General features: G+C 35.9%; 2 protein-coding genes across 2 annotated transcripts in view; both read right to left on the bottom strand.

Annotated features, from left to right (window-relative positions):
- The window catches only part of LOC142984784 (uncharacterized), a 391,275-nt gene that overhangs the window by 318,525 nt on the left and 48,144 nt on the right, over positions 1 to 24,606 (bottom strand). The gene's annotated exons all lie outside the window — the stretch shown is intronic.
- LOC142984783 (uncharacterized) overlaps positions 14,347 to 24,606 on the bottom strand; it is a 78,613-nt gene continuing 68,353 nt past the window's right edge. Inside the window, exons 4-11 of the mRNA XM_076132598.1 lie at positions 23,848 to 24,290; positions 22,955 to 23,097; positions 22,461 to 22,557; positions 21,767 to 21,966; positions 21,087 to 21,236; positions 20,212 to 20,395; positions 19,025 to 19,300; positions 14,347 to 18,447 (exon numbers count right to left, since the gene is read on the bottom strand). Of these exons, the coding sequence (XP_075988713.1) occupies positions 18,130 to 18,447; positions 19,025 to 19,300; positions 20,212 to 20,395; positions 21,087 to 21,236; positions 21,767 to 21,966; positions 22,461 to 22,557; positions 22,955 to 23,097; positions 23,848 to 24,290 (1,811 nt within the window). The 3' untranslated portion in view covers positions 14,347 to 18,129. The remainder of the gene's footprint in view (positions 18,448 to 19,024; positions 19,301 to 20,211; positions 20,396 to 21,086; positions 21,237 to 21,766; positions 21,967 to 22,460; positions 22,558 to 22,954; positions 23,098 to 23,847; positions 24,291 to 24,606) is intronic.

Genomic DNA, 24,606 nt, shown 5'->3' with positions numbered 1-24,606 from the left:
TTAAGTAGGACTTGGATGGAGTGATGAGTTTCTATGGCGGAATGAGTAATGCTGTCAAAAGCTTTGGAATAATCTACGAATGCTAAATATAAAGGCTTATAAAACTCAAAAACCTTTTCTATTATCTTATTTCTTTAATACTCCTGCTGCACTCAGTCTACTCGTCACGTTACCCATTGATTGATGATAATGATTGATGTTTAATTTTACTAAATAATGAAAGTTACGCACAAAGTTGATCTCAATAATTTTACTTACTTAATAAAAAGTTAAGATTTTTTTATTTAGATTGTTTAATACAATGTTTTCCTGGTCTATTCAGTTATGGTTTTACTTAGTAATTATTATTAAACTTTTTGATACGGTTTTTTTACCAAAAAAGTACAATTAACCATTTTTATTTGTAAAACTGTGTTTAATTTTTGACATATTTCTCATAATATTGGTTCAAATTTTGAATGCAAAAGGGACTTATATGCTTTTTTCTCTTAATAGGTAACAGCTATTACAAAGTTTATTTTGTAGAAAGATAGAGCTAAAAAATACGCATCTAATGATATATTAACATCTTATATTTAATAAATAAATATATGAAATGTTATAAAAAAACAGTTTCAAAAATTTGTTTTGGCTCTCCTGTAAAATTTATAGATTTCGATTTGTGGCCCTTTTGTATTCAAGGAGCGAATTGTTCGTGCGAATCACAAATATTATTTTCGGGTCTAGTTGTACTTGTGTCCGTTGTTTGTATGTTTGTAAAAGTCCCCGCGACACAAAAGCAATTCTTAGTGCGGGAGTTGTCTTAAAAAAAAATGAAACTGAGAGATGTATAGTGCATGCCAAGGCTCTCTACTAAGTTGTGGAACTATAGTAAGAAATATTTGCCAAATCAATTTTGTATTAAAATTTAAATGTTTATCAGATTTCATATCCTTATAAGCTTTGATACAGAAGGCTGAATGCCCAAATTAGATTGATAGTGGCATATTGAGAGCTATAAAACAGAATTTACGACTTCGAAATAATGGTATATCAAATTAAGAAATTTATATTCATGTATCAGTGATATATGGACCAAATACTTAAGAAATCTAATTATTAGTTACTATTGTATTAGAAAATAAATCTAATTCTAACTATTACTACCTCCCACGTAAGTGGTTGCAAGTTCGAACCCGAGGCAACACATCAATGACTTTTCGAAGTTATGTGTGTATTAGAAATAATTATCACTTGTTCTAACGGTGAAGAAAAACGTCATGATGCAACCTCGCATGCCTGACAGTTCTTTAAAACAGTTCTTAAAGGTATGCAAATTCCCCAACCCGCACTTGGTCAGCGTGGTGGACTCAATGTCTAACTTCTCCCTAATTACGGGAGGAGACCTTTGCCCAGCAGTGGGACATTAACAATAACAAATACAACACAAAAAGATTTAGTAAAATCGGTCCAGCCATTCACGCGTGTTGCCGTGACCAAAGAAAACGGGTTTCATTTTTATATATATAGATTACTAGCTGACCCGCGCAACTTCGCTTGCGTCACATAAGAGAATGGGTCAAAATTTTCCCCGTTTTTGTAACGTTTTTTATTGCTACCCTGCTCCTATTGGTCGTACCGTGATGATATATAGCCTATAACCTTCCTCGATAAATGGGCTATCTAACACTGAAAGAATTTTTCAAATCGGACCAGTAGTTCCTGAGATTAGCGCGTTCAAACAAACAAACAAACAAACTCTTCAGCTTTATAATATTAGTATAGTATAGATTCAGAATTATTGTTAAGCAAATAAGAAATGGCAATAGGTAGTATTTGGGAATCGGACCAGAGACCTCATGATCATCTTAACCACTGCGTCATAGTTCCCGGGTTAGAAACCGATCAATCATTACGCAATAACAATAGCAGGGCTGGCAGAAAGGTGTCGTAATCACAACAATGACCAGGTTATAGGAATAATTGCTATAATTATGTTTATCTACTAATTAACTAATCTTGATCAAATGAGGCCATGAAAATAGCGTTTAATTATATAAGGTTAGAAGCAGTGACGTCTTGTTCTTCTTGTGGTTAGTAGTCAACCTAGTGTCAAAGTTGTTCAAGCCACCCGAGAGGCCTTTGACGTGGCTCAACGACTGTTAATTATTGACAACAACCGGGACCGACATTGTACGTGCCCTCCGAAGCACGGAGACGCCCTGTTCAAATACTACTATGCGGTCACCCATCTACGGAATGACCGCGCCAAGGTTTAACCCACAGATCGTTTACCGACCGGTGAGCGCAACTGGCTACAGGCGCCTCGACAAGCATGTGACGTTATTTGTGAAAAGATTTGCCATGAGTTATAAAATAGAAATCTATAAAAGTCTTGAAAAGCTTTAAAGATATATGACAATTAGGGTATTAAGTTCGAGTCTCAGTTAAGACAAAGTTATATAACTATTCCTGTCAATAAAAAACAAAATTTGCTGCCTAGCTCTGTATATTTATGGTTTTCTGTTTCTTGAAAAACAAATACATAAAACTTTAGATTTGCTCTTAAAATTTAGTCAGACGTATTGTAATGTTCGAAATTAAATATTTTTGGCTTAGTTTGGAGATTACAAAATGTTCAAGTGCTTAACTTAATTTTCTTTAAAAAGAGTAAGAGAACATTATGCTTATAACTACTTACACACTCAAAGTTTTTTTTTATTTGCCTGTTTCTATGTCCCACTGCTGAGCAAAGGCCTCTCCCCTGAGTTTCCAGTTCCCTCCGTCGACTTAATACTCAATTACATTAAACAAATAAATTAAAAGTAAATTTATAAAATATTCTTCATTCTCATTCATAATTCATTCTCACGCCCAACAAATCACTACTACATTTTTGTCAGGGCGAAAATCGAACCTTGTACCACACTATTTCCCATCATACAAGGTAACTACTAAACCGGATGTTCACACAATAAATCGCTACCGCTACCGCTTATGCATCCGCTGTTTTAATAGCCTCATTACTACAATACATAGTGAAATACTAGTTATTGACAATGGTCATTAATTAACGTTTTTCTTCGACACGCCATTAAATATTATTAAATCATTTATTATTCCTATTATGTAATTATTGAATGAATGAAACAAACGTCCAGGAAGTAAGTAGTAAATGTAATTGGGGTAAAAAATGGGATATTGACAATTAAATTACAGAGTTATTTACTTACTGAATCATTTCTGTAACTATGTTCGCGTGGAAAGATTGTACGGGGTAACATAGTCCAACAACTTAGTAGAGAGCCTATGCAATGTCCGCGGCTAGAGACGGTATATTAGGTCGGGGAAAAAGTCTTTTCGTATTATAGTATGTATGAACTTGTAATAAAATCTCTTTGGCTTCAAGAATCACAGATGAGTACACGGTTCATTAGGTTTCTTTCAGTGAGCTCGTGAGGTACCTAAATATCGAGCTTTTCTGTGTAGAGAAAAGATTTTATTACAAGTTCATACATACTATAGTGCGAAAAGACTTTTTCTCCGACCTAATAGAATGTTTACCCGCTCTCTACGTCACGAGGACGCGATGAAATCTGACGTCACATTTCTGTCTATGACCGTTACACAATGCGCGTGACAGAGTTGCGGTTGCACAATCAAACGAACTAATTCTACGTACATTATTATAGCTCAATAAAAACTAACTTTTTGTTTATTTAAATATCGCCCATAGTTAGTTGCGCTAACCGTTCTGTAAACGATCTGTGGGTTAAGCAAACTTGGCGCAGTCATTCCATAGATGGGTGACCGCGTAAACAGGGGTCTCCGTGCTTTAGAGGATACGTAAAAAGTCGGTCCCAGTTATTGTAAATTAAGATAACAGTCGTTACGCCACGTCAGTTGCCTTGAAGTACGGGGATGGTTCATACGGAGAAAAAAAGGAAAAGGAATGAGCAGTGCCTCGATTCTCTACTACTATCGACTACCGACAACCGAACTGTCATCGAGAAATTTTGTATGAAAAATCTGATCAGCGCCTCTGACGGGTGTCGTAGGAAACATTTTGGCAGTACATTCTAAATGTCAAATTCGATAGCTAGCCGGTTGTCGGTAGTCGATAGTGGTAGAGAATCGAGGTACTGTTAAGGCCCATTTAGACGGGGAGAGTTTGTCGTCTCGAAGATACGATTGTCGAAAGAATATAAATCATTTTTTTCGTCTAAACATTCGCTCTCCTCGCTCGTTGTTTTGGGCGAGAATTTCCTTGCAATGGAATATTGTTATGTCCGTGTAAACATAATTTCAAAGCAATAATCGTATTTCGAGATTTTATGCCACTTGCTACCATGAGTGCAGTGCGCGAGGGTGTTTTAATTATATCTGCTCTTCTAAGGCAAGAATTAGTTAAACGGAAAAAGAAGAAAACGTGTTGGGTTAAAAATGGATAGCTAGAAGAAATGATTTGGGAGCATCTAACACGTTGTGCCTTGAATTACAATTGGAAGATGAAGAGACATTCAAAAATATGTTTCGGCTTACGAAAACTCAACTCATATATAATTATTTAGTTCAAGAAATTGGACCATCTATACAAAAAAGTAACACAAATATGCGTCAAGCTATACCCGCTCGTACAAAATTGGAAATAACTTTAAAATATTTGGCTACAGGAGATTCATTTCAAACATTATCAGAAATATTTAGAGTGCCATCAAAAGATCATAAATAAAGAAAAAAAAAAGATTGCCTAAGTATATATTCAAAATCAGTCTTACTTTAATAAGGTAGATTACAAAACAAATAAATGCCAATTAGCTTATAATAAATCAACTTAATATAGAGATATTATTTGGAAAAAAATTATTATTGTGCATTGGTTGAATCATTTGGAAAATCATCTTGCATGCTTGAATTCCACCACTGTGTGTCGCTATCAGTTCTCGAAAATGGAGAATCGGGCATCGGAGTTCACATCGGAGTTCATCTGATCACTAAACTCGAATGACAAATCTCGCACTAAAAACGATTCAAACTGATTTGTACGATACTCGTATCAACTTGAAAATATGTCACACGAGATCGTGTTAATACAAGTTAAGATTCTCGTAAGCAACAATCTGCTTACTATACCTTCGTTGTGTAAACAGACATAGGCAATTATCGCCTAGCGATAAGTCATAAGCGAATCTCGTATGACATAATCGTAGGCGAGATTTTAATTCTTGCCTGTATGTAAACATTTTGATACGATTGTGTTATGGCGATTATTGCTTGTGATAGTAGCGCATAGTTTCTCGCTCGGAACCGTACGAGAAACTCTCCCCGTCTAAATGGGCCTTTAGGCGATACGAAGTTTGCGAAGTCAGCTAGCGTAATATAAATTAGAAAAAGAGCAACAGCACTTTTGTTCGACCTGGGAATCGAAACCGATACCTCGTAGTCAGCATTCGGATACACTACCTACTGCACCACAGAGGCAATAATTCAATGACTATGACCGTATAAGGAAAAATGTGGATTTTTGATCACATATTTTTTTCCTAAGAAATTTACCAATAGGCTTCAATTTCGAAGAACTATAAAGATTTATAGCGAAGTTTACCTACTATATCTCAACATAATTTATTATGTCTATAAACCTTCACGCCTGATATATAAAACCCTTTTCAAGTAGGTAAAGTAAGTGTATTACCCAGGTAAGATGTATGAATGTGAATGAGGCAAGGAAAGTTTGTAAGGATAAGGAAGTGGCGTTCTCTAGTCTTTGCTTACCCCCACGTAAAAAGGGCGTGATTTTATGTATGTATGTAAAAGAAAGTGAATTAGTTCAGAAGAGCGATTTTCTACCATTATCGACTAACGATAACCTGTTAGGTATCGACAAATGTTGTGACGACAGCGTAAGAATTAGCGGATGCCGTAGAAACTAATATTAGGTCGGGGAAAAAGTCTTTTCGCATACGGGAACAGCTAGAGACGACAGTCGTCCAACGATAAATTAATCGTTACGACATAATGAGAACGCGCTCTTATAGTATGTATGAACTTGTAATAAAATCTCTTTGGCTTCAAGAATCACAAATATGTACACGGTTCATTAGGTTTCTTTCAGGGAGCTCGTGGGGTACCCAAATATCGAGCTTCTTTGTGTAGAGAAAAGATTTTATTACAAGTTCATACATATCATAATGCAAAAAGACTTTTTCCCCGACCTAATATTTCAAGTACATACATGTTAAATGTCATACTGTCAAGACTCGATAGCTCCAACTATAGAAAATTAAGCTACTGCACTTAATTGTTAGAACTATCATAATTGTCAATATTTTTTACTTATTTGCCCATTATCTTCCCACTGCTTTTCCAAAGGCAAAGGCTTTTCCCACTTCTTTTCCTAAATAAATTAATCATTTAATTCTGCTTTTTTTTTAACTCATTACTGCCCCACTGCAGGGCAAGGGTCTCCTTCCAAACGAGAAGGAGTGGTAAGGCCTTGAGTCCATCACGATGGCCAAGTGCGGGTTGGGGACTTTGCATGCCCTCAATAAATGTACTAAACTATTAAATGGATTAAAAAAATATATTGTTTCTTGAAAATCTTAGGACCAATGACAGACACGATACCAGACGTAAGTATATGAAACAGTCGTCCTCATAAACTGTTGGACTATTGCGTATATTTGTATATATATTTATGTATATATGTACGTCATTATGTAAATATAAGATAGAGATGTTACGGTTAAGTAAAACATTAATATTTCAACTCTCAGGAATGCGGGGACGGTCGCCAACAAAAGTGTTCACTTATTTTGTGTTTTTTCGAATGTTAACTATACAGTATTATCTATACTAATATTATTAAGCTGAAGAGTTTGTTTGTTTGAACCCGAAACTCAAGAACTACTGGTCAGAATTGAAAGCATATGTTTCTGTTGAATATACCATTTATCGAGGAAAGCTATAGGCTATTAGGCTCTATAACTTCACGTTACGGCCATTAGGAGCGGAGTAGCAACGAAAAGTGTTACAAAAACGGGGAAAATTATGACCCATTCTCTCTTATGTGGGGAAAGTTGCGCGGGTCAGCTAGTCATACATACAGGGTATAAATGACGGCAAAACGAAAACTTCAAAGGTAAGATTGTGACTCTGTAAGCGCGAACTTTACTCCAACGATATTTCTCGGAAATGATGGGTTCCCGAGTTCGTAACTTTTGAGCGCTCAATGTATAGTGAACAACGCGATCTATCACCGCGCACGCCTATGAAATTGCTTATCGTATTGTTGATGTATGTGGGTAGTTCACGGTTCACGCCGCGCGCGAACTACCCACATACCTACTGTACCGCTGACGACAGGTCGCGACGCGTCGTAGGTACGTACGCGTACAACCACGTCTATGCCCTCGCTTATAAGTATGCAACGCTATCATTCGATAACAATCTTATGTATCGCTTATTGTATCGTAAGTAGGCCCGTTAAAATAGCTCATTGTTAAATTGTAAGTAGGTAGGTACCTTTTTTTTTTTTTTTTTTTTTCGTCAGGAAAATGCATTACTGCATGTCCCGCTCCAGGGAGGTAGCGGGGGTCTGTCGGGCTCTCCCGCCGGCTAGGCGTTCCGGCTTTTAAATTTGGGCATACCGACTAAAAACCTGACGGTGTTCCTTCAACTGTCACCATAAAGTGGCCAGGACGCGGTACCTCCGATTGGATACTCCGCGTCCTAAGTAGGTAGGTACCTACCTACTTGGCTTACGTGAAATCAAACAATAATAGCAAAATGTAACCAATAATAAGAAAGTGCTAAAAATTGTTATCAATGTCAATGAACACGCAATTACCCGGTGTATAGCGAGAGTTTTGGTACCTTTTGGATTCTGGACGTAGATGCAGAGCACGCCGTGCACTTCCACGTGCTTCACCATAACACATCAACTATTCTTCGTATTCACAAACACAACTGCACTTTCAAAACAACATTAACAAGAATAATAACAATAAAAGTACTAACAACACAATGACAAGTAATAATAAACAATAATAAACAACAGTTCACACACGACACGACGAACACGATATAACGATACCGGTGAAGAGCTTCCGTCTTCCGCGAGCGAATTGCTCGAACTATCAAAGAGAGTCGCCGGCGCCGCTCCGCTCACTCGCGACGCCTATTCGGTGACGAGTTAAACCTTTAATCCAATGCTGTTTTTTTGATAAAAACAAGGAATCGAGGGATTTTAGGTAGAAGTAAAGAAATAATATCAAAAATGTAAAAAAATGCATAAAAAACGTTGGAAAAATCAAGAAAAAGACGATGAAAAATTTCAACGCCATAAGCATCAGAATCATGTCAAAAATTTTTTTTCGGTAGGCTGCCTGCTGCTCTCGGTATACTATATCAGCTTAGCCTTTCTTCCAAGCTATGTTAGAGTAGGCTTCTAATCTCGCCGGATGCAGCTGAATACCAGTGTTTTACATGGAGCCACTACCTATCTGATCTCCACAACCCAGTTACCTGGGATATAACACGATACCCTTCGGTAAGACTGGTTGTCAGACTTTCGTACTTCTGACTGCTGTTAACGACTGTCAAAGATCTTCGAAAACGATAGCCGGGAACCACAATTCTTCCTCACCTTCCAAAACACGGAGGAAGTCGATATGTATAAGATGGTCACCCATCCACAAATCAACCTCGACAAGGTTTGCTTAACCTCAAAGATCGATCCGCGCGGCTGTTGTTAACTAAGCCACGAGCTTAAAAATATTATTAAAATATTAATGCGTCTTATACAATAACCTTACATGCCTAAAATTTGTTTAAAACATTTATTGAGGGCATGCAAAGTCCCCAACCCGCACTTGGCCAGCGTGGTGGACTCAAGGCCTAACCCCTCCCTCATTACGGGAGGAGACCCTTGCCCAGCAGTGGGACATTAACGGGTTAAATTTATTTTATTTTCTTATACAATAGACGTTTTGTCAATATCACTGACTAGCTGACCCGCGCAGCTTCGCTTGCGTCACATAAGAGAGAATTTCCCCCGTTTTTGTAACATTTTTTATTGCTTCTCTGCTCCTATTGGTCGTAGCGTGATGATATATAGCCTATAACCTTTCTCAATAAATGGGCTATCCAACACTGAAAGAATTTTTGAAATCGGATCAATAGTTCCTGAGATTAGCGCGTTCAAACAAACAAACAAACTCTTCAGCTTTATAATATTAGTATAGATTAGTATAGATACAATAGACGTTTCGTCAATATCACTGATGTGTGTGCCTGTACATTCCACAACCCAAAGGTCAGGCGATACTCGTTCAATTTTAATAAATAACTCGCGATATGTCTGGTATATATTGCCATCATTCTTTATACTCTTATGGACGGGTAACAAAGGAATTCTTTGTATCATTGTGTAAGATTTTAGCAACGTCGGATAAGAGACGCAGATTAAAATTAAATAGTGGAAAGATTGATGCCCATTTTGTTATCATATTTTTTTCAAGTACCAAATAGTCATTCCTGCTCTCTGCCTACTGCTGGAAAAGACGTGATTTTAGTGTATTATATACAAAAAACCATCGCTCATAGCCAGGTGCGCTCACTGGTCGGTAAACGATCTGTGGGTTAAGCAACACTTAGCGCGGTCATTCTATAGATGGGTGACAGCATAGTGGTATTTGAATTGAGCGTCTCCGTGCTTCGGAGGGCACGTAAAAAGTCGGTCCCGGTTGTTGTCAATTAAGATAACAGTCGTTAAATATACGAAATTATGAAAGAATTATAAAGAATTTTGTTTCTTTCACTCCTTAGCGAAATGCAAAAGAGAAAACATATTGTAGTAGTTTTTTAAGTGAAATAAGTTTATAGTGTTTTATGAATAAGAGGGTAAGAATATTACCTAACTAGGTACTATGTCAAGAAAGAAGAAAACAGGAGTAATATTTTCCAAAGTTAAACTACAACTATAAGTATATTTATTAGTTATCTGGTTTAAGCACAAACTGTCCAAACATCTATTTAATTAATTACTCTAAATTAACACATAATAATAAACTATCTTAACTTACGAAAGAAAATAACATTATTAAGGGAAATGGTGACCGAGATAAAGAATTTTCGTAAAAAGACGATTCTAGATTATTTGACATCGTTATAAAGTAACAGCACACATATCTTTTTTCATTTTAATGAAAATGTGAATGAAAAAATATGTATGTGTTATTATTGAAAAAATATGTGATATTAACTGCACATTTGGCGCAGTGGTTTAAGCGGTCACCTCGCCGCAACAACCGTGGCGCCGCGTGTGGTGGGTTCGAATCCCACCCGGGACAAATCTTTGTGTGATGAGCACGAGTATTTGTTCTGAGCCTGGATGTTAATGTATCTATATAAGTATGTATTTAGAAGTATATAAGTATGTTTATCAGTTATTTGGTTACCATAGTACAAGCTCTGCTTAGTTTGGAATCAAATGACCGTGTGTGAGTTGTCCATTAATATTTTATTTAATATTTATTCAACAATACAGCGTCTTATACACTAAGATATAGGCAAAGGTGTATTTGTTTTTAAAAAAGTCGACTCCCGCACTAAGAATTGTTCTTGTGTCGCGGGGACTTTTACAAACATACAAACAACGGACACAAACTACAACTAGAATTAACTACAACACATGAGTGTGTGTTACGACATCGTCATCAGTCTACCCTTTCTTCCAACTATGTTGTAGTCGGCTTCCAGTCTCACCGGATGCAGCTGAATACCAGTATTTTCCATGGAGCGACCATCGGACCTCCACAAACCAGTTACCTGGGTTATAACACGATACTCAGTAAGACTGGTTGTCAGACTTTCAAGCTTCTGACTACAGGTAACGACTGTCAAATATCTTTGAAAATAACAGCCGGGACCCACAATTTAACGTGCCTTCCGAAACACGGAGGAACTAAGTATATATAGGGTGTCCGGTGGCAGAATTTGGATTTCAAAATCAGATAATAAGAAAACTACAAAATATTTATTTTTATTTCAATGATAATAATAAAGCAGGGAAGTGCGGGTTTTATTTCTTAAAAATTATGTCGTCCAAATGTTGACCGTTACGACGGACACACTCTTGGAATCGTGCTTCAGTATTCCGCGCCACTCGCTGGAGAAGAGACGTCGGGATACCATTCACCTCGCGAACGATATTTTCTTTTAATGCTGAGATGGTCGGCGGGGCTGTTTCATAAACTTTACTTTTGAGGTACCCCCACCCCACCCCCCACCAGGTCGCCAGATCTTACTCCGATGGACTTTTTTCTGTGGGGGTACCTCAAAAGTAAAGGTTAGCCCCGCCGACCATCTCAGCATTAAAAGAAAATATCGTTCGCGAGGTGAATGGTATCCCGACGTCTCTTCTCCAGCGAGTGGCGCGGAATACTGAAGCACGATTCCAAGAGTGTGTCCGACGTAACGGTCAACATTTGGACGACATAATTTTTAAGAAATAAAACCCGCACTTCCCTGCTTTATTATTATCATTGAAATAAAAATAAATATTTTGTAGTTTTCTTATTATCTGATTTTGAAATCCAAATTCTGCCACCGGACACCCTATATAATATAGTCACCCATCTACAGACCAACCTCGGCAAGCGTAGTTTAACGTGAGAGATCAATCTGTTTGGCTGTTGTTACGCTTAAATACGTGTGCTACAAACTTTAACAGGAAATGTGGTAATAAAACGACGCCATGACAGTTACCAAACAATATTATGATCGTTTTAAAACAAATTCCAATGTCAATTTCGAAACATCAAACTGATTTTAAAGTAAATTATCGATTCAGAGTTGTGAAACTTTATTGATGAAGAGAATTGTTAAAAAATCCTTTATTTTTGATGACAAATTGATTATTTTTAAACTAATTTTGACCCGCAGATTCACTCGTCAATTTTTGCTCTCGTTTTGCATATTTTTGTAGGGTATTTAGATTTAGCTAATAGATGGCTAAAGGCTCGCCTTTTATATGATACTAAAATTAATTTAAAAGTTAATTAAGGTTAATGGCGCCCCTGCCTAACACCTTCAGGTTTGATAGTCATAACGTCTACTTATGTATAAACTAGTGCTATCTGCTAGTGAATTTTTATTAAAATCTGTTTTGCCGTTCTGTAGATTACACCCCGAACGTAGCGAAAGACAGACAAAAAGTGTTAATAGTTGTTTCTGCCCTGAAATTATGTTACTATTAAAAGACTATGTTATTAGCACTATAAAAAGCGTAGTTATTTTGAAGTTATAGACAGACACTTCAATTTTATTTATACATATAGATATATCAATGATACTATATGAAAATCCTTTTATCAAAATGATAAATCTATATATTTAAAATAATATATCAATTTTAATAATGAATTTTATTAAGAATCACTTCTTGAATAATTTTGACGAAATGTGTCGGAATAAATCATATATTTTGATTAAATACGCCCCCGATTTTGTTAGTTAATATATTATTTTAAATATTTATGCCTAAATTAATCCTTAGATATATAATTATTTAATTCGAGGTTACAAATATTTGATTATTGTTGAATTTTAAATAATATAACTTATTGTAATTCAATAGTTTGAACTCGAGGCAACACACCAATGACTTAAAAGTGTATTAGAAATAATTATCACTTGTTCTAACGTTGAAGGAAAACATCGTGATGCAACCTTGCATGCCTGAGAGTTCTTTAGAACAGTTCTTGAAGGTATGCAAAGTCCCCAACCCGCACTTGGCCAGCGTGGTGGACTCAAGACTTAACCTTCCCTCATTACGGGAGGAGACCCTTGCCCAGCAGTGGGACATTAATGGGCTTAACAAACTTGGATAGCGTTGCGTTGTAAGTATAACTGGCTATTTGTAATTTATTTACTGAGCAAGTTATTTCATATTTATCCGGCGGATATCATTACTGGGGAAATAATTAAACAAGTCTTTTGACATATTGGCTATTTGTGCAATGATGATAGTTATCTAAATGTATGTTTAAGGGTATATGCGATTGTCACATAGAGGCCTCAGGTTCGAATCCAAACTTTATTATCTACTAGCTGACAGTAGCTGACCCGCGCAACTTCGCTTGCGTCACATAAGAGAATCATAATTTTTCCCGCTTTTGTAACATTTTTCACTGGTACTCTGCTCCTATTGGTTGTAGTGTAATGATACATAGCCTATAGCCTTCCTCGATAAATGGGCTATCTCACACTGAAATATTTTTTCAGATCGGACCAGTAGTTCCCGAGATTAGCGCGTTCAAACAAACAAACAAACAAACTCTTCAGCTTTATAATATTAGTATAGATTAGGATATTATGTACCTAATTGGATTGAGTGAATTTATTATCGTTTATCCAAGGCGCCCATAGCCAGTTGCGCTTACCGATCGGTAAACGACCATTGGGTTAAGAAACCTTGGCGCGGACATTCCATAGATGGGTGGCCGCATAGTGGTATTTGAACTGAGCGTCTCCGTGCTTCGGAGGGCACGTAAAAAGTCGGTCCCGGTTGTTGTCAATTAAGATAACAGTCGTTAAACCATGTCTGCTTGGCTTGAATAACTTTGACACTAGGTTGACCACTAACCATACGATAATATAAAATAACGGATTTGAATTCAAGTTTTAAGATGACAAGGCAAGTTTTGAAGCTTTTTGTTGCTAGGTGTTATATTCTAATATTATATAAAGATTTCACGTGACTTGACTAAGGTCAGTTACGAGAATAATATCCTGTTTTAGTTTCAAGAATAGATAATGAAAATTTTATGCTAAAAAGGATTTAGATCAATTCTACTTATTCTACCCCCAAGGGGATAGAATAGGGGAAAAAGTCACGGGAAAAAGCTAGTTTTATTATAATATGGTTAGTGATCAACCTAGTGTCTAAGTTGTTCAAGCCCCACGAAAATATTTTGACATGGCTTAACGATTGTTATCTTAATTGACAACAACCAGGACCGACTTTTTACGTAACCTCCGACGCTCAGTATAAACCACTATGTGCTCACCCATCTATATAATGACCGCGCCAAGTGTTGCTTAACCCACTGATTATTTACCGACCGGTGAGCGAAACTGACTATGAACGCCATTTGATACTATGGAGTATCGAAAGTTTGACGTTTAAAATGTACTGCAAAAATAGTTTGAGCGTCACCTGCTATGGGAACCAATAATATTAATTAAAAATTAATAAAAAATAAATTTCTAGATAGCTATCCGGTTTTATGTGTGATTTTTATTCCAGGAAACTTTGAACCTCCTTTTGTGAAATCGGTTAAAGAGGGTTAAAATAATACCAAGTTATTAACTTAATACATTTAATAAGAGATAAATGTGATGTATTACTTATACAACATGTATATACGAATATTACAGAATAATTTTACAGGCATTTTTATAACAAACATACAAACAAATACATCAACTGGGAATCAAAGCTGCGATACTATAACTTAACTATAATATTGTCATATTCTGCTATAAAAAACATTTTTGTATATAAGGGACTTTTACAAACATACAAACAACGGACACAAAATACAATTAGCGTGTTGGGTATTTCAGTTGACTAATATAGTCTAACAACTAAGTAGAGACGTCTTGTATGCAAGGTTCGCGGCTGGAGGTAGACAACAACAGAATATAAAACATCAGTGACTTGCCTTATGCAGCTGACGGTGGCCTGTTTGATACAGATACTTTATTTTGAAAATATACAGTATTATTAATTATATTCTTAATAAATATTGCCAAGGCTCTCTATTCAGTTGCAAACTATAATGCCGTAATAAACATTTTCCCCTCTTATTCATAAACACACTATAAACCTATTTTAGTTACACAACTACTATAATATGTTTTCTCTTTTTCATTTCTCTAAGGAGTGCAAGAAACAAAACTTTATAAAACTTTCATAACTTCATATATTTTTATGAATAAGAGGGTTTAATTATACCGTAACTTTTGTTATTCCCGAAGGTGTAAGAAATACACCCACGTTTCGCCATTAACAATGTTAGTGCCATGTAATAGGGGGCGAGCCTATTGTCATACACCGGGCACTATATATCAGTCTAGCCTTTCTTCCAAACTATGTTGGAGTCGGCTTCCAGTCTCACCGAATGCAGCTGGATACCAGTATTTTACATGAAGCGACAGTCTATCTGACCTCCACAACCCAGTTATCTGGGTTATAACACGATACCCTTCGGTAAGACTGGTTGTCAGACTTTCAAGCTTCTGACTACTGTTAACGACTGTCAAAGATCTTCGAAAATGACAGCCGGGACCCACAATTTAACGTGCCTTCCGAAACACGGAATCCAGTATATCTACTGGATTCAGGAAAGGTTGTAGATTAGTATTTCAAGGGAGAAATTCTTCATTATTTTTATTATAAAAATGCCTCTAAATTCCATATAAAAAAAGCTTAAATTAAACTAAAACAAAGATCTTTACAGGAGATTATGATAATTTATATTACATTTATAATAACTTAAAATAAAACGCCTTTTTACCATTATTGGGTAGGCAGAGGCGACACCTCAAGTCTCAAATAGGCTTAATGCCGTCTTAAAGGCACAGTTCCTAACTCCGGGCTACTACTGAATGAAAAATCTTAGGAATTTTAAACAAATTCTAGATTTTTGTAGTATTTTAAAGCAAGGTATTATAAAGAGATAATAATATTGGGTCGGGGAAAGTTTTTTCGCATTATAGTATGTATGAACTTGTAATAAAATCTTTTCTCTACACAAAAAAGCTCGATATTTGGGTACCTCAAGGGCTCACTGAAAGAAACCTAATGAACCGTGTACTCATTTGTGATTCTTGAAGCCAAAGATATTTTATTACAAGTTATGCGAAAAGACTTTTTCCCCGACCTAATATATAATAGAATACGGGAATTAACGCGAACACATAATCTTTCTCCAGTCAGCCTGGGACCACGGCGAGTGCAACCTGCGCCGAAACGTTAGGCATTTTAAGGTAAAATGCGTGTTCGCGTTAATTCCTGTATCCTATAATATATTAAACATGAAACGAGACAGTTTTTAAAAGTTATGATAGTTATATTTAATTTTTAAACTCAGAGTTTCTTCAGAGTTTAAAAATGCTTTAATTGTATGCTCAGGCTATCAGGCTATATAAAAAAGTCTATTATTCGATTTCCAATATGCGTATCACGTATCTAAGTTGACAACTATTTGAAAGCCACTATGCTGTACATTGTTTTCTCTTTAACATTATAGCGATTAACACGTTACGTCAAAGCAGCAATGTAATGAATAGTGACCATTAATTTGACATACACTAGTTGTCAACTGAGATACGTATATTGGAAATCGAATTATATACTTTTTTTTTAATAAAAGCATTTTAAACCACTGATCAAAAATAAAAATAAATAAATAATTAACTCGATATAAATATGTATCACCTGGGTATCGAAATTTGAATGGAATGGTTATTTTTCACATTAAATTTTTAATTAAAATCATCTTTTAATTATTATCACACTGGTCTTTATTAAAGCAATAAGTGGCAAAATATTTAAGTAATTATTTCATTTTTTTAAGAGCACTTATAGAGGCATAATAGTATTTAATTCATTCTTTGTGTGATGAGCACGAGTATTTGTTCTGAGCCTGGTTGTCAATTTATCTATATAAGTATATATTTAGAAGTATATAAGTATGTTTATCAGTTATTTGGTTACCATAGTACAAGCTCTGCTTAGTTTGGAATCAAATGACCGTGTGTGAGTTGTCCAATAATATTTATTTATTTATTTATTTATAGCCAGAGATAAAATTTACAAGTTAAATTTCAATACATTTTTACTAAAAAGCAATTTTTTTAACAAGTCACTTCGAAGCAACAAAAAATATAGTCTTTTTCAGTGTGACATTTTATCGTAGTATATGAAATAAACGTGACAATCAATTTATTTCATCAGTACATTATTTTGACCACAGAATAACTAACGCAAGAGGAAAGGGCATGTCATACTAATTCATTGAAGATGGCTGTCGCCAAACTCAGCCGATGAAAACGCACACTGAAATATGAAAAGGAATAAACGACTTTTTTTGTTTGTCGTATGGTTAGTGGTCAACCTAGTGTCAACGTTGTTCAAGCCACCCGAGAGGTCTTTGACGTGGCTTAACGACTGTTATCTTAGTAGACAACAACCGGGACCAACTTTTTACGTGCCCTCCGAAGCACGGAGACGCCCGGTTCAAATACCACTATGCGGTCACCCATCTATGGAATGACCGCGCCAATGGTTACTTAACCTACAGATCGTTAACCGACCGGTGAGCGCAACTGGCTATGGGCGCCTCCGCAACTGGTTGTAGGCGCCTATTACAAATTAAAATGACCAGTCATATTTCAATGACATTAGAGTCGTATTTTGCACTAATACTTTGTGCTTTATATCGGAATTGTATCTACGTGGTTTTAGTGTCATCTCTTAGGGTAGTACTAGGGTAGGTATAGCTACACATACTTCATATGGCACGCGCGCCACGCCCACATGCCCCTTCCTCTTGTGTTAGTTAGTGATGATCAATTTGACAGAACAACAATTTTCCAATCCGTCATTTTGACGTGACGTCTTTAATGACCGTCCGGCAATTTGACGTTGCGGTATCACAACCATTTTTTTTTCACTATTTTTTATCTCCAAGTATACTCCAATCGTTGGACGGACGTGGAAGTCAAAATCCATTTTTCTAATCAAATTTAAAAACATACGCGACCATCTAGCCTCTTCCAACTATGTTGGAGTCGGCTTCCAGTCTCACACGATACAGCTGAATACCAGTATTTAACATGGAGCGACTATCTGACCTCCACAACCCAGTTACCTGGGTTATAACACGATACCAAGACTGGTTTGTCAGACTTTCAAGCTTCTGACTACTGTAACTCTCAAAGATCTTTGAAAATGACAGCCGTGACAAATTAACGTGCCTTCCGAAACACGGAGAAACTCGATATAATATAGTCCATCCACAGCACAACCTCGGCAAGCGTAGCTTAACCTCAGAGATCCGCGCGGCTGTTGAACTGAACTTACGCGACCAAATCTCTTAACTTACTTTTCAAAAACTTCACTTTTTTATTTACAGCATTCTTATAATTCGATTTTGAATTATCTAAACTTTTATTTATTGATTTATTTGACCTTATTTTGACCCTTTCGTTGAAGAGTTCGTAGAAGTTTGGTAATGGCGTGTCGACTAGGTCCGGAGCGGATGTGACGTCATCGTGTCTATGGTGATACGTGGCGGCCATGTTTTGTATGAAATGGGTGAACATGGCCGTCTCTGTGAACCATTCTAGGAAATACTGGTTCTGTTTCGATGACGCGCTTTTTATGAAGTTTTCTTTCTGTAAATTGAAAAGAAAGATGTTTATTAAAATACGTTTTAGTTACTAGTCTCAAGCAATATTTGAGGGATCGAATCCAGAAAATGCCTTTTTAAGGCATTGTATTTACTTATTTTTCTAGGGGTAAAAATGGTTATTAAAAAAACCAACTCAAACCAAATCTACAATGAATATAAATAGTGAATAAATTTCAGTTTATAAAGCATGACTAATACAAATTTAGATATATAATACTAACACAATTACATAATAAATGTGAAAATTTGTTACTATTTCACCAAAATGATACTGAAAGGATTTTAATAAAATGACACGGCTAGCTTATAACCTGGAATAACACATAGAATTTTGTTAACTATATTGTGGTATTGTCTTTGAATATTCACATAGTAGTTTAAAACTTTTTACCTCGAGAAATGTTTTCAGAATCTAGTAATATTAAAAATTAATAACAAGAATATTTACGTTATGATATCTTAAAATCTTAAAATATACTATATTTGTGTATGTCATTAAACAAATGAATGCTAAATTCTGTCCGTCTATGTTAAAACAAATGTAAAAATACAATACTCACATCAAAAACCACATCCCCCTTCCCCAGATCGCCGTCTTTCAGCTCCCCCACAGAGAAAAACAGCCAAAAATCACCCAAAATCTCTACGAAAAACCTCAAGAAGGCTTCGGAAATCATAACATTTCTTGTTTTAATGTCTTGTACATCTCTGTGTTTGGACGTTTCCATTTGTAGTGAGGTTTTCAAAGATTTGTAGCACGATGTTGGTAGTATTGTGGACTCGTCTCCTTGGTAGATAAGGACTTTTGATGGGTGGGAGAGGTCTAGTAGCATGCCCTGTAAAAAATAATATTTAGTGTTAATATTATTCGTATTTCAAGCAAACAACAGCCGCGTTTAAATCTCTGAGGTTGAGTAACGCTTGCCAAGGTTGTTTTGGATGGGTGTCTGTATTGTACATATCGAGTTCCTCCGTGTTTCGGAAGGCACGTTAAATTGTGGGTCCCGGTAAATTCTCGATACTTAGTCTAAGAATAAAGGTCGTGCTTTTATTCCTATTACTTAATGAATTAATTACAATTATGTTTCTAAACTCGATATTTACTTCTGTTAGATCAAATTTCAATTCGATTTAAAATGCATTTATCTATACAATATTATAAAATTTTAGAGTTTGTTTGTTTATTTAATGTATAATAGAATACGGGAATTAACGTGAACACGCATTTTACCTTAAAATGCCTAACGTTTCGGCGCAGGTTGCACTCGCCGTGGTTAGGCATTTTAAGGTAAAATGCGTGTTCACGTTAATTCCCGTATTCTATTATACATTAAACATGCAGCGCGAGAGTTTAAAAGTTATGATTGTTTGTTTATTTGTTTGAACACACTAATCTCAGGATCTACTGGTCCGATTTGAAAAATTATTTCAGTGTTAGATAGCCTATTTATTGAGGAAGGCTATAGGCTACATATCATCACGCTACGACCAACAGCAGCAGAGTACCATTTAAAAATGTTACAAAAACGGGTCAAATTTTGACACATTCTCTCTTATGTGACGCAAGCGAAGTTGCGCGGGTCAGCTAGTAGGCTATATAACATCACGCTACGACCAATAGCAGCAGAGTACCATTAAAAATGTAACAAAACCGGGGAAAATTATTATTTATCAATATTTTGTAATTTTTTATTACGTTTAACATTTACTTATATTATAATTCCAAGTAACAAGAAAGGTGTCTTACCTCATCAAACATAACATCACTAAAATCCCCACTGTTGCCGGCATGCAGCATGCCAGCTAATATCGGTAGAGGCGCCTCTAACACCTCGCGCTGTATCTCGTGAGGTATGGACGATATCAGCGGCTGTTGCCACACGAACGGGTACAGGGACGACTGGAGCGCTTCTATGCAGGATGATACTAGCCTGTAATGAGGAAAATATTGGTTTAGATGTATTCGGTAAGTATATAAGTATTTTTTTTTGTGCTACACTAAAATAAGAATCATTTGACATATACAGTTCGGATTTTTAGATACTTGTTGAATAAATTATCGTATCATAATAAGTCATGAAATAAAAATTTTGGTAACTTTCGGATTATTGTGAAAAGAAAAATTAATACTCTTGCAAATGTGAATTTCAACGCCATCTTGTGTTTGAAGTTGTAACTAATTCTTTTACTAATCAAGAGATGACAGCACATTCAAATTTAAGTAGTCGTTGTAAACTTTTGGCACCAAAATAGTTTCGCTACTGGACCACAGATGGCCACATCTTCCAAAATCAGTATGTACGTAGTAATATAATTAAAGTACAGTCAATCTGGGTAAGATAGTCGTAGACAGATCAAACTAAAAACCTTTTTTATAAATATTAAAATAATATAAGGTCAATTTGGGTAACTTTGAATCATTTGGGTAACATTGACAGTGGGATTTTGAACTAGTTTCGATATTTTTTTCATATGAAACCAACACAATTGATAAAAGTTTGCAAAACTAAAATAAACCTTTATCAATTGTGTGTATCTTGCGTTTGACTGAATCAATTATGTCAAAATCAGCTATAACAAAGCGTTTTTTAACAATAATAACAGTAATTTCACAGTAACTACCTCATATGGTTTCCAATAATAATAAGCTTTCGTTCCAGCAGCAGCGAGGCAAACACTTTAATGAGAAGACCGGCGCCGAGCACGTCCAGTACCGACGACATATTGTCTTCGTCCACCCGGGGTTCTATGGGCCGCTTGAGGGTTTTTAACCTGCAAATAATCAAAGTCAAATATTCTTTATTTCATAAACTTTAACAAGTATTTGAAATCGTCAAAATATTTTTTATCTACCACCGTTTCGGAAAAGCTGTTGCTCGTGAGAAGAAACGGCAAGAAACTCACTTTGCTTTTTTTAAATGACAATATTTCCAAATTAATAACATATTAATGCATAAATAATATGGATTTACTTTCGAAATAAAGTAGAAGCAGGATTAACATTCCGGTTATAATATCTGTTGCACAAGGAGGTGTATAAAATACATCGCATTTTCGCCATTTATAATGTTAATCCCATGTAATAGGGGGCGAGCCTTTTATTATATACCGTGAATTATTCTAATATAGGTATATCAGAAAATATCAATAAAACGTTATTTCAATCAAGACAATTTTGGGGATATTGTATTGTACACCTGCGTATTGTGCACACACTTGGACATTATAAACAAAGTCCTGCACATTTGTATGGTTGTAATTAATCTGGCTACCGTAGCCGAATATCGGCTAGGAGTTCTCACCTAGGCAGGTCGACACACAGACTGACACCTTTAACATTATTATTATCAGCGTCCACGTGCTTGCAGTAGTCTTGTGTGTTCGTGTACACCACTGTGATCTCCTCGCCGGGGTTGGGGAAGTCGTTGTCATATAGTTGCTGGAGTAACGAGTGGATTTCCACGTCGGAACGGCCGTGGTGGGCTTCTATTTCTTCTAGAACCTGGAAGAAGAAAATATTAAATAATTAAATATTATTATTGGACAACTCACACACGGTCATTTGATTCCAAACTAAGCAGAGCTTGTACTATGGTAACCAGATAACTGATAAACATACTTATATACATGTAAATACATACTTATATATATGGTTTTATGATATTTCTTAGTGTGAGAATGATGTACAAAAAAAACTGCTGCTTTTATTTACAATGTCACATATCCATAACTTTAGAAACCTCAAATATTTTACGTATGCACATAGTAATATTGAATACTAGCGGACTGGCCCGATTTCGTCCAGAAATTGTAGAATTTTATCCCGTTGATTCCATTTCCGTGGGAATTTTGATCCCATCGATCCCATCTAAACCTTGTCCTGACAGTGACTAACGTTGAAAAAGACTTATCTAATTCGGTTTAGTTGTTCAAAGGTTATACGCGTACATACATTTGGGTGATTCATTTTTATTTATATAAGTTTTTCGTACATACCTTATAATAAAAGCCAGGAGCCCTGTACCTTCCAATAAGACAGTAGCATAGTGGTAGACAGGTGGTGGCGCCCTCAGGTAACACGCGGCGACAATAACTGGAAAATACAATAATATTATGTTTAAAGATACGAACATTATGATCTGAAATATAATGCATCTAAAATTTCTCTGTGAATGAAAGCATCATGAGAAAACATGACATTTAAAGACTTGTGTCATAATTTTTACATCCACCATCCTAATGTATGTACAACAAGAAGCCCCTTAAGGTTCTTCAAATATTTTAACTACAACATTGCTGAATAACACAAGGTCCTAAACAAGTTTCTTTGCGGTGGCTAAGTAATTATCTTTTAGAGCAGAACTGGTCTGGTGGTTTCTCAGAGAAGACCAGCATTTTATATGATCACACTTGCTTCAATTTACTACATGCATCTCCGAGTAGACTAAGTCTTATTAAGTAGACCGTGTCTTTAAAAATACCAGACTCACCCATAAGCACGTTCTCCTCTCTCATCAGTGAGGACTAGTGAGTAACACTGCAGACTGCGAGCGTCTACCGACCACTCGCTCTTGGGAGCCGCGCTCATCGTCTCCGGGAAGACTAGGTTCTCTATGTGAGGTGGCACTTGAACCTGAAAAAAAATGTTTAAAAATTTGTTTAGATGAAAGATTTTTATATCTATACTAATATTATAAAGCTGAAGAGTTTGTTTGTTTGTTTGAACGCGCTAATCTCAGGAATTACTGGTTCGATGTGAAAAATTATTTCAATGCTATATAGCCCATTTATCGAGGAAGGCTATATATCATCACGCTACGACCAATAGGAGCAGAGTACCAGTAAAAAATGTTACAACAACGGGGAAAATTATGACCTATTCTCTCTTATGTGACGCAAGCGAAGTTGCGCGGGTCAGCTAGTTTTTGTTAAAGATCTTGTATGAGATTAGAATACACAATAACTGGATGCAGTCACAACTTCTTTAGTATTGAACGGTAAACCACATCTAAGGCCATTTAATAGTTTTTTTTATTTTTACCAATATAGAACTAAGGATAAAACCACTGTTTGGAACCTCTTCACACATAGGACCTCACCATACGCCCCTGGTCTTACTAAAATGTCCCTTAGTAATAAATATCATTAATATGTACCAAACTTAAAACCATCTAATCAACTGATCAGATCACCAAACTATAATTTTTGCCATGGATCCGAACTTAAGTCTTTACTAAGACTTCAAAGAATCATCCCTTATATTTCTCCTACAATCAAACAATTTTGAATCATCGTTTGTATATTCTCTTTGACATAAGACTATTTCTAAAAGCTAGTGTTTTTTTAACACGCTTTAAATAAATTATATTAAAATATAACTCACCTGACTAGGAAAAGTGCTCTTCACATACGCCTGTCCCGTCATATAATTCAACCCAACCAACAAGCACAGATTAAACAAGCCCTTCTCTCTCGGCTCAAACGGCAAATCCACACACCCAGCCTTTTCATCAATACTCAAATTATCCATACTATCACTACTATCCAACATATCTTTGATAGTCAATAAATTCCCTTTAGAATCCGTTAAATTAAACTTTGAATCAGTATCCATCTTTGTAATGTTTCCTTGTGATGTCCTAAATGATTTCCAAGATCGAAATGTGGAGTACGGATTGTCTATTATCTCTGATTTGTATGAACAAATTGAAGTTTGGTTGCGGAAACGTTTGATGTTCTTCGGGTCTAAGTACGCTACCCTGGTTGAGACTCGACGCACGTAGTTTTTTCTCTTTTCTGTTAAGCTTCTTGTTAGTTTTACTGATTCTGTGGAAAAAAAAATATAAATAACATGAATAAGAAGAAGTCACTCACGATCACTTGATTCCAACCTAAGCAAAGCTTGTGCAATAACAAGTAAAATATAAGATCATTTGTATTTTATAATTATTTTTTGCCGTATGGTTAGTGGTCAACCTAATACCAAAGTGGTTCAAGCCGCCAGAATGTTTTAAGCATGACTTTACGACTGTTATCATAATGGACAACAACTAGGATCGACTTTTTATCTTTTTCAAACACGAACACGCTCGTCTTGTGTGTATTAGAAATAATTATCACTTCCTCTAACGGTGAAGGAAAA

Source organism: Anticarsia gemmatalis, chromosome 28 (assembly GCF_050436995.1).
Source record: "Anticarsia gemmatalis isolate Benzon Research Colony breed Stoneville strain chromosome 28, ilAntGemm2 primary, whole genome shotgun sequence".
Classification (NCBI taxonomy): Eukaryota; Metazoa; Arthropoda; class Insecta; order Lepidoptera; family Erebidae; genus Anticarsia; species Anticarsia gemmatalis.
The sequence above is the reverse complement of the archived record's forward strand: the minus strand, read 5'-3'. Positions and strand labels throughout refer to the sequence as shown.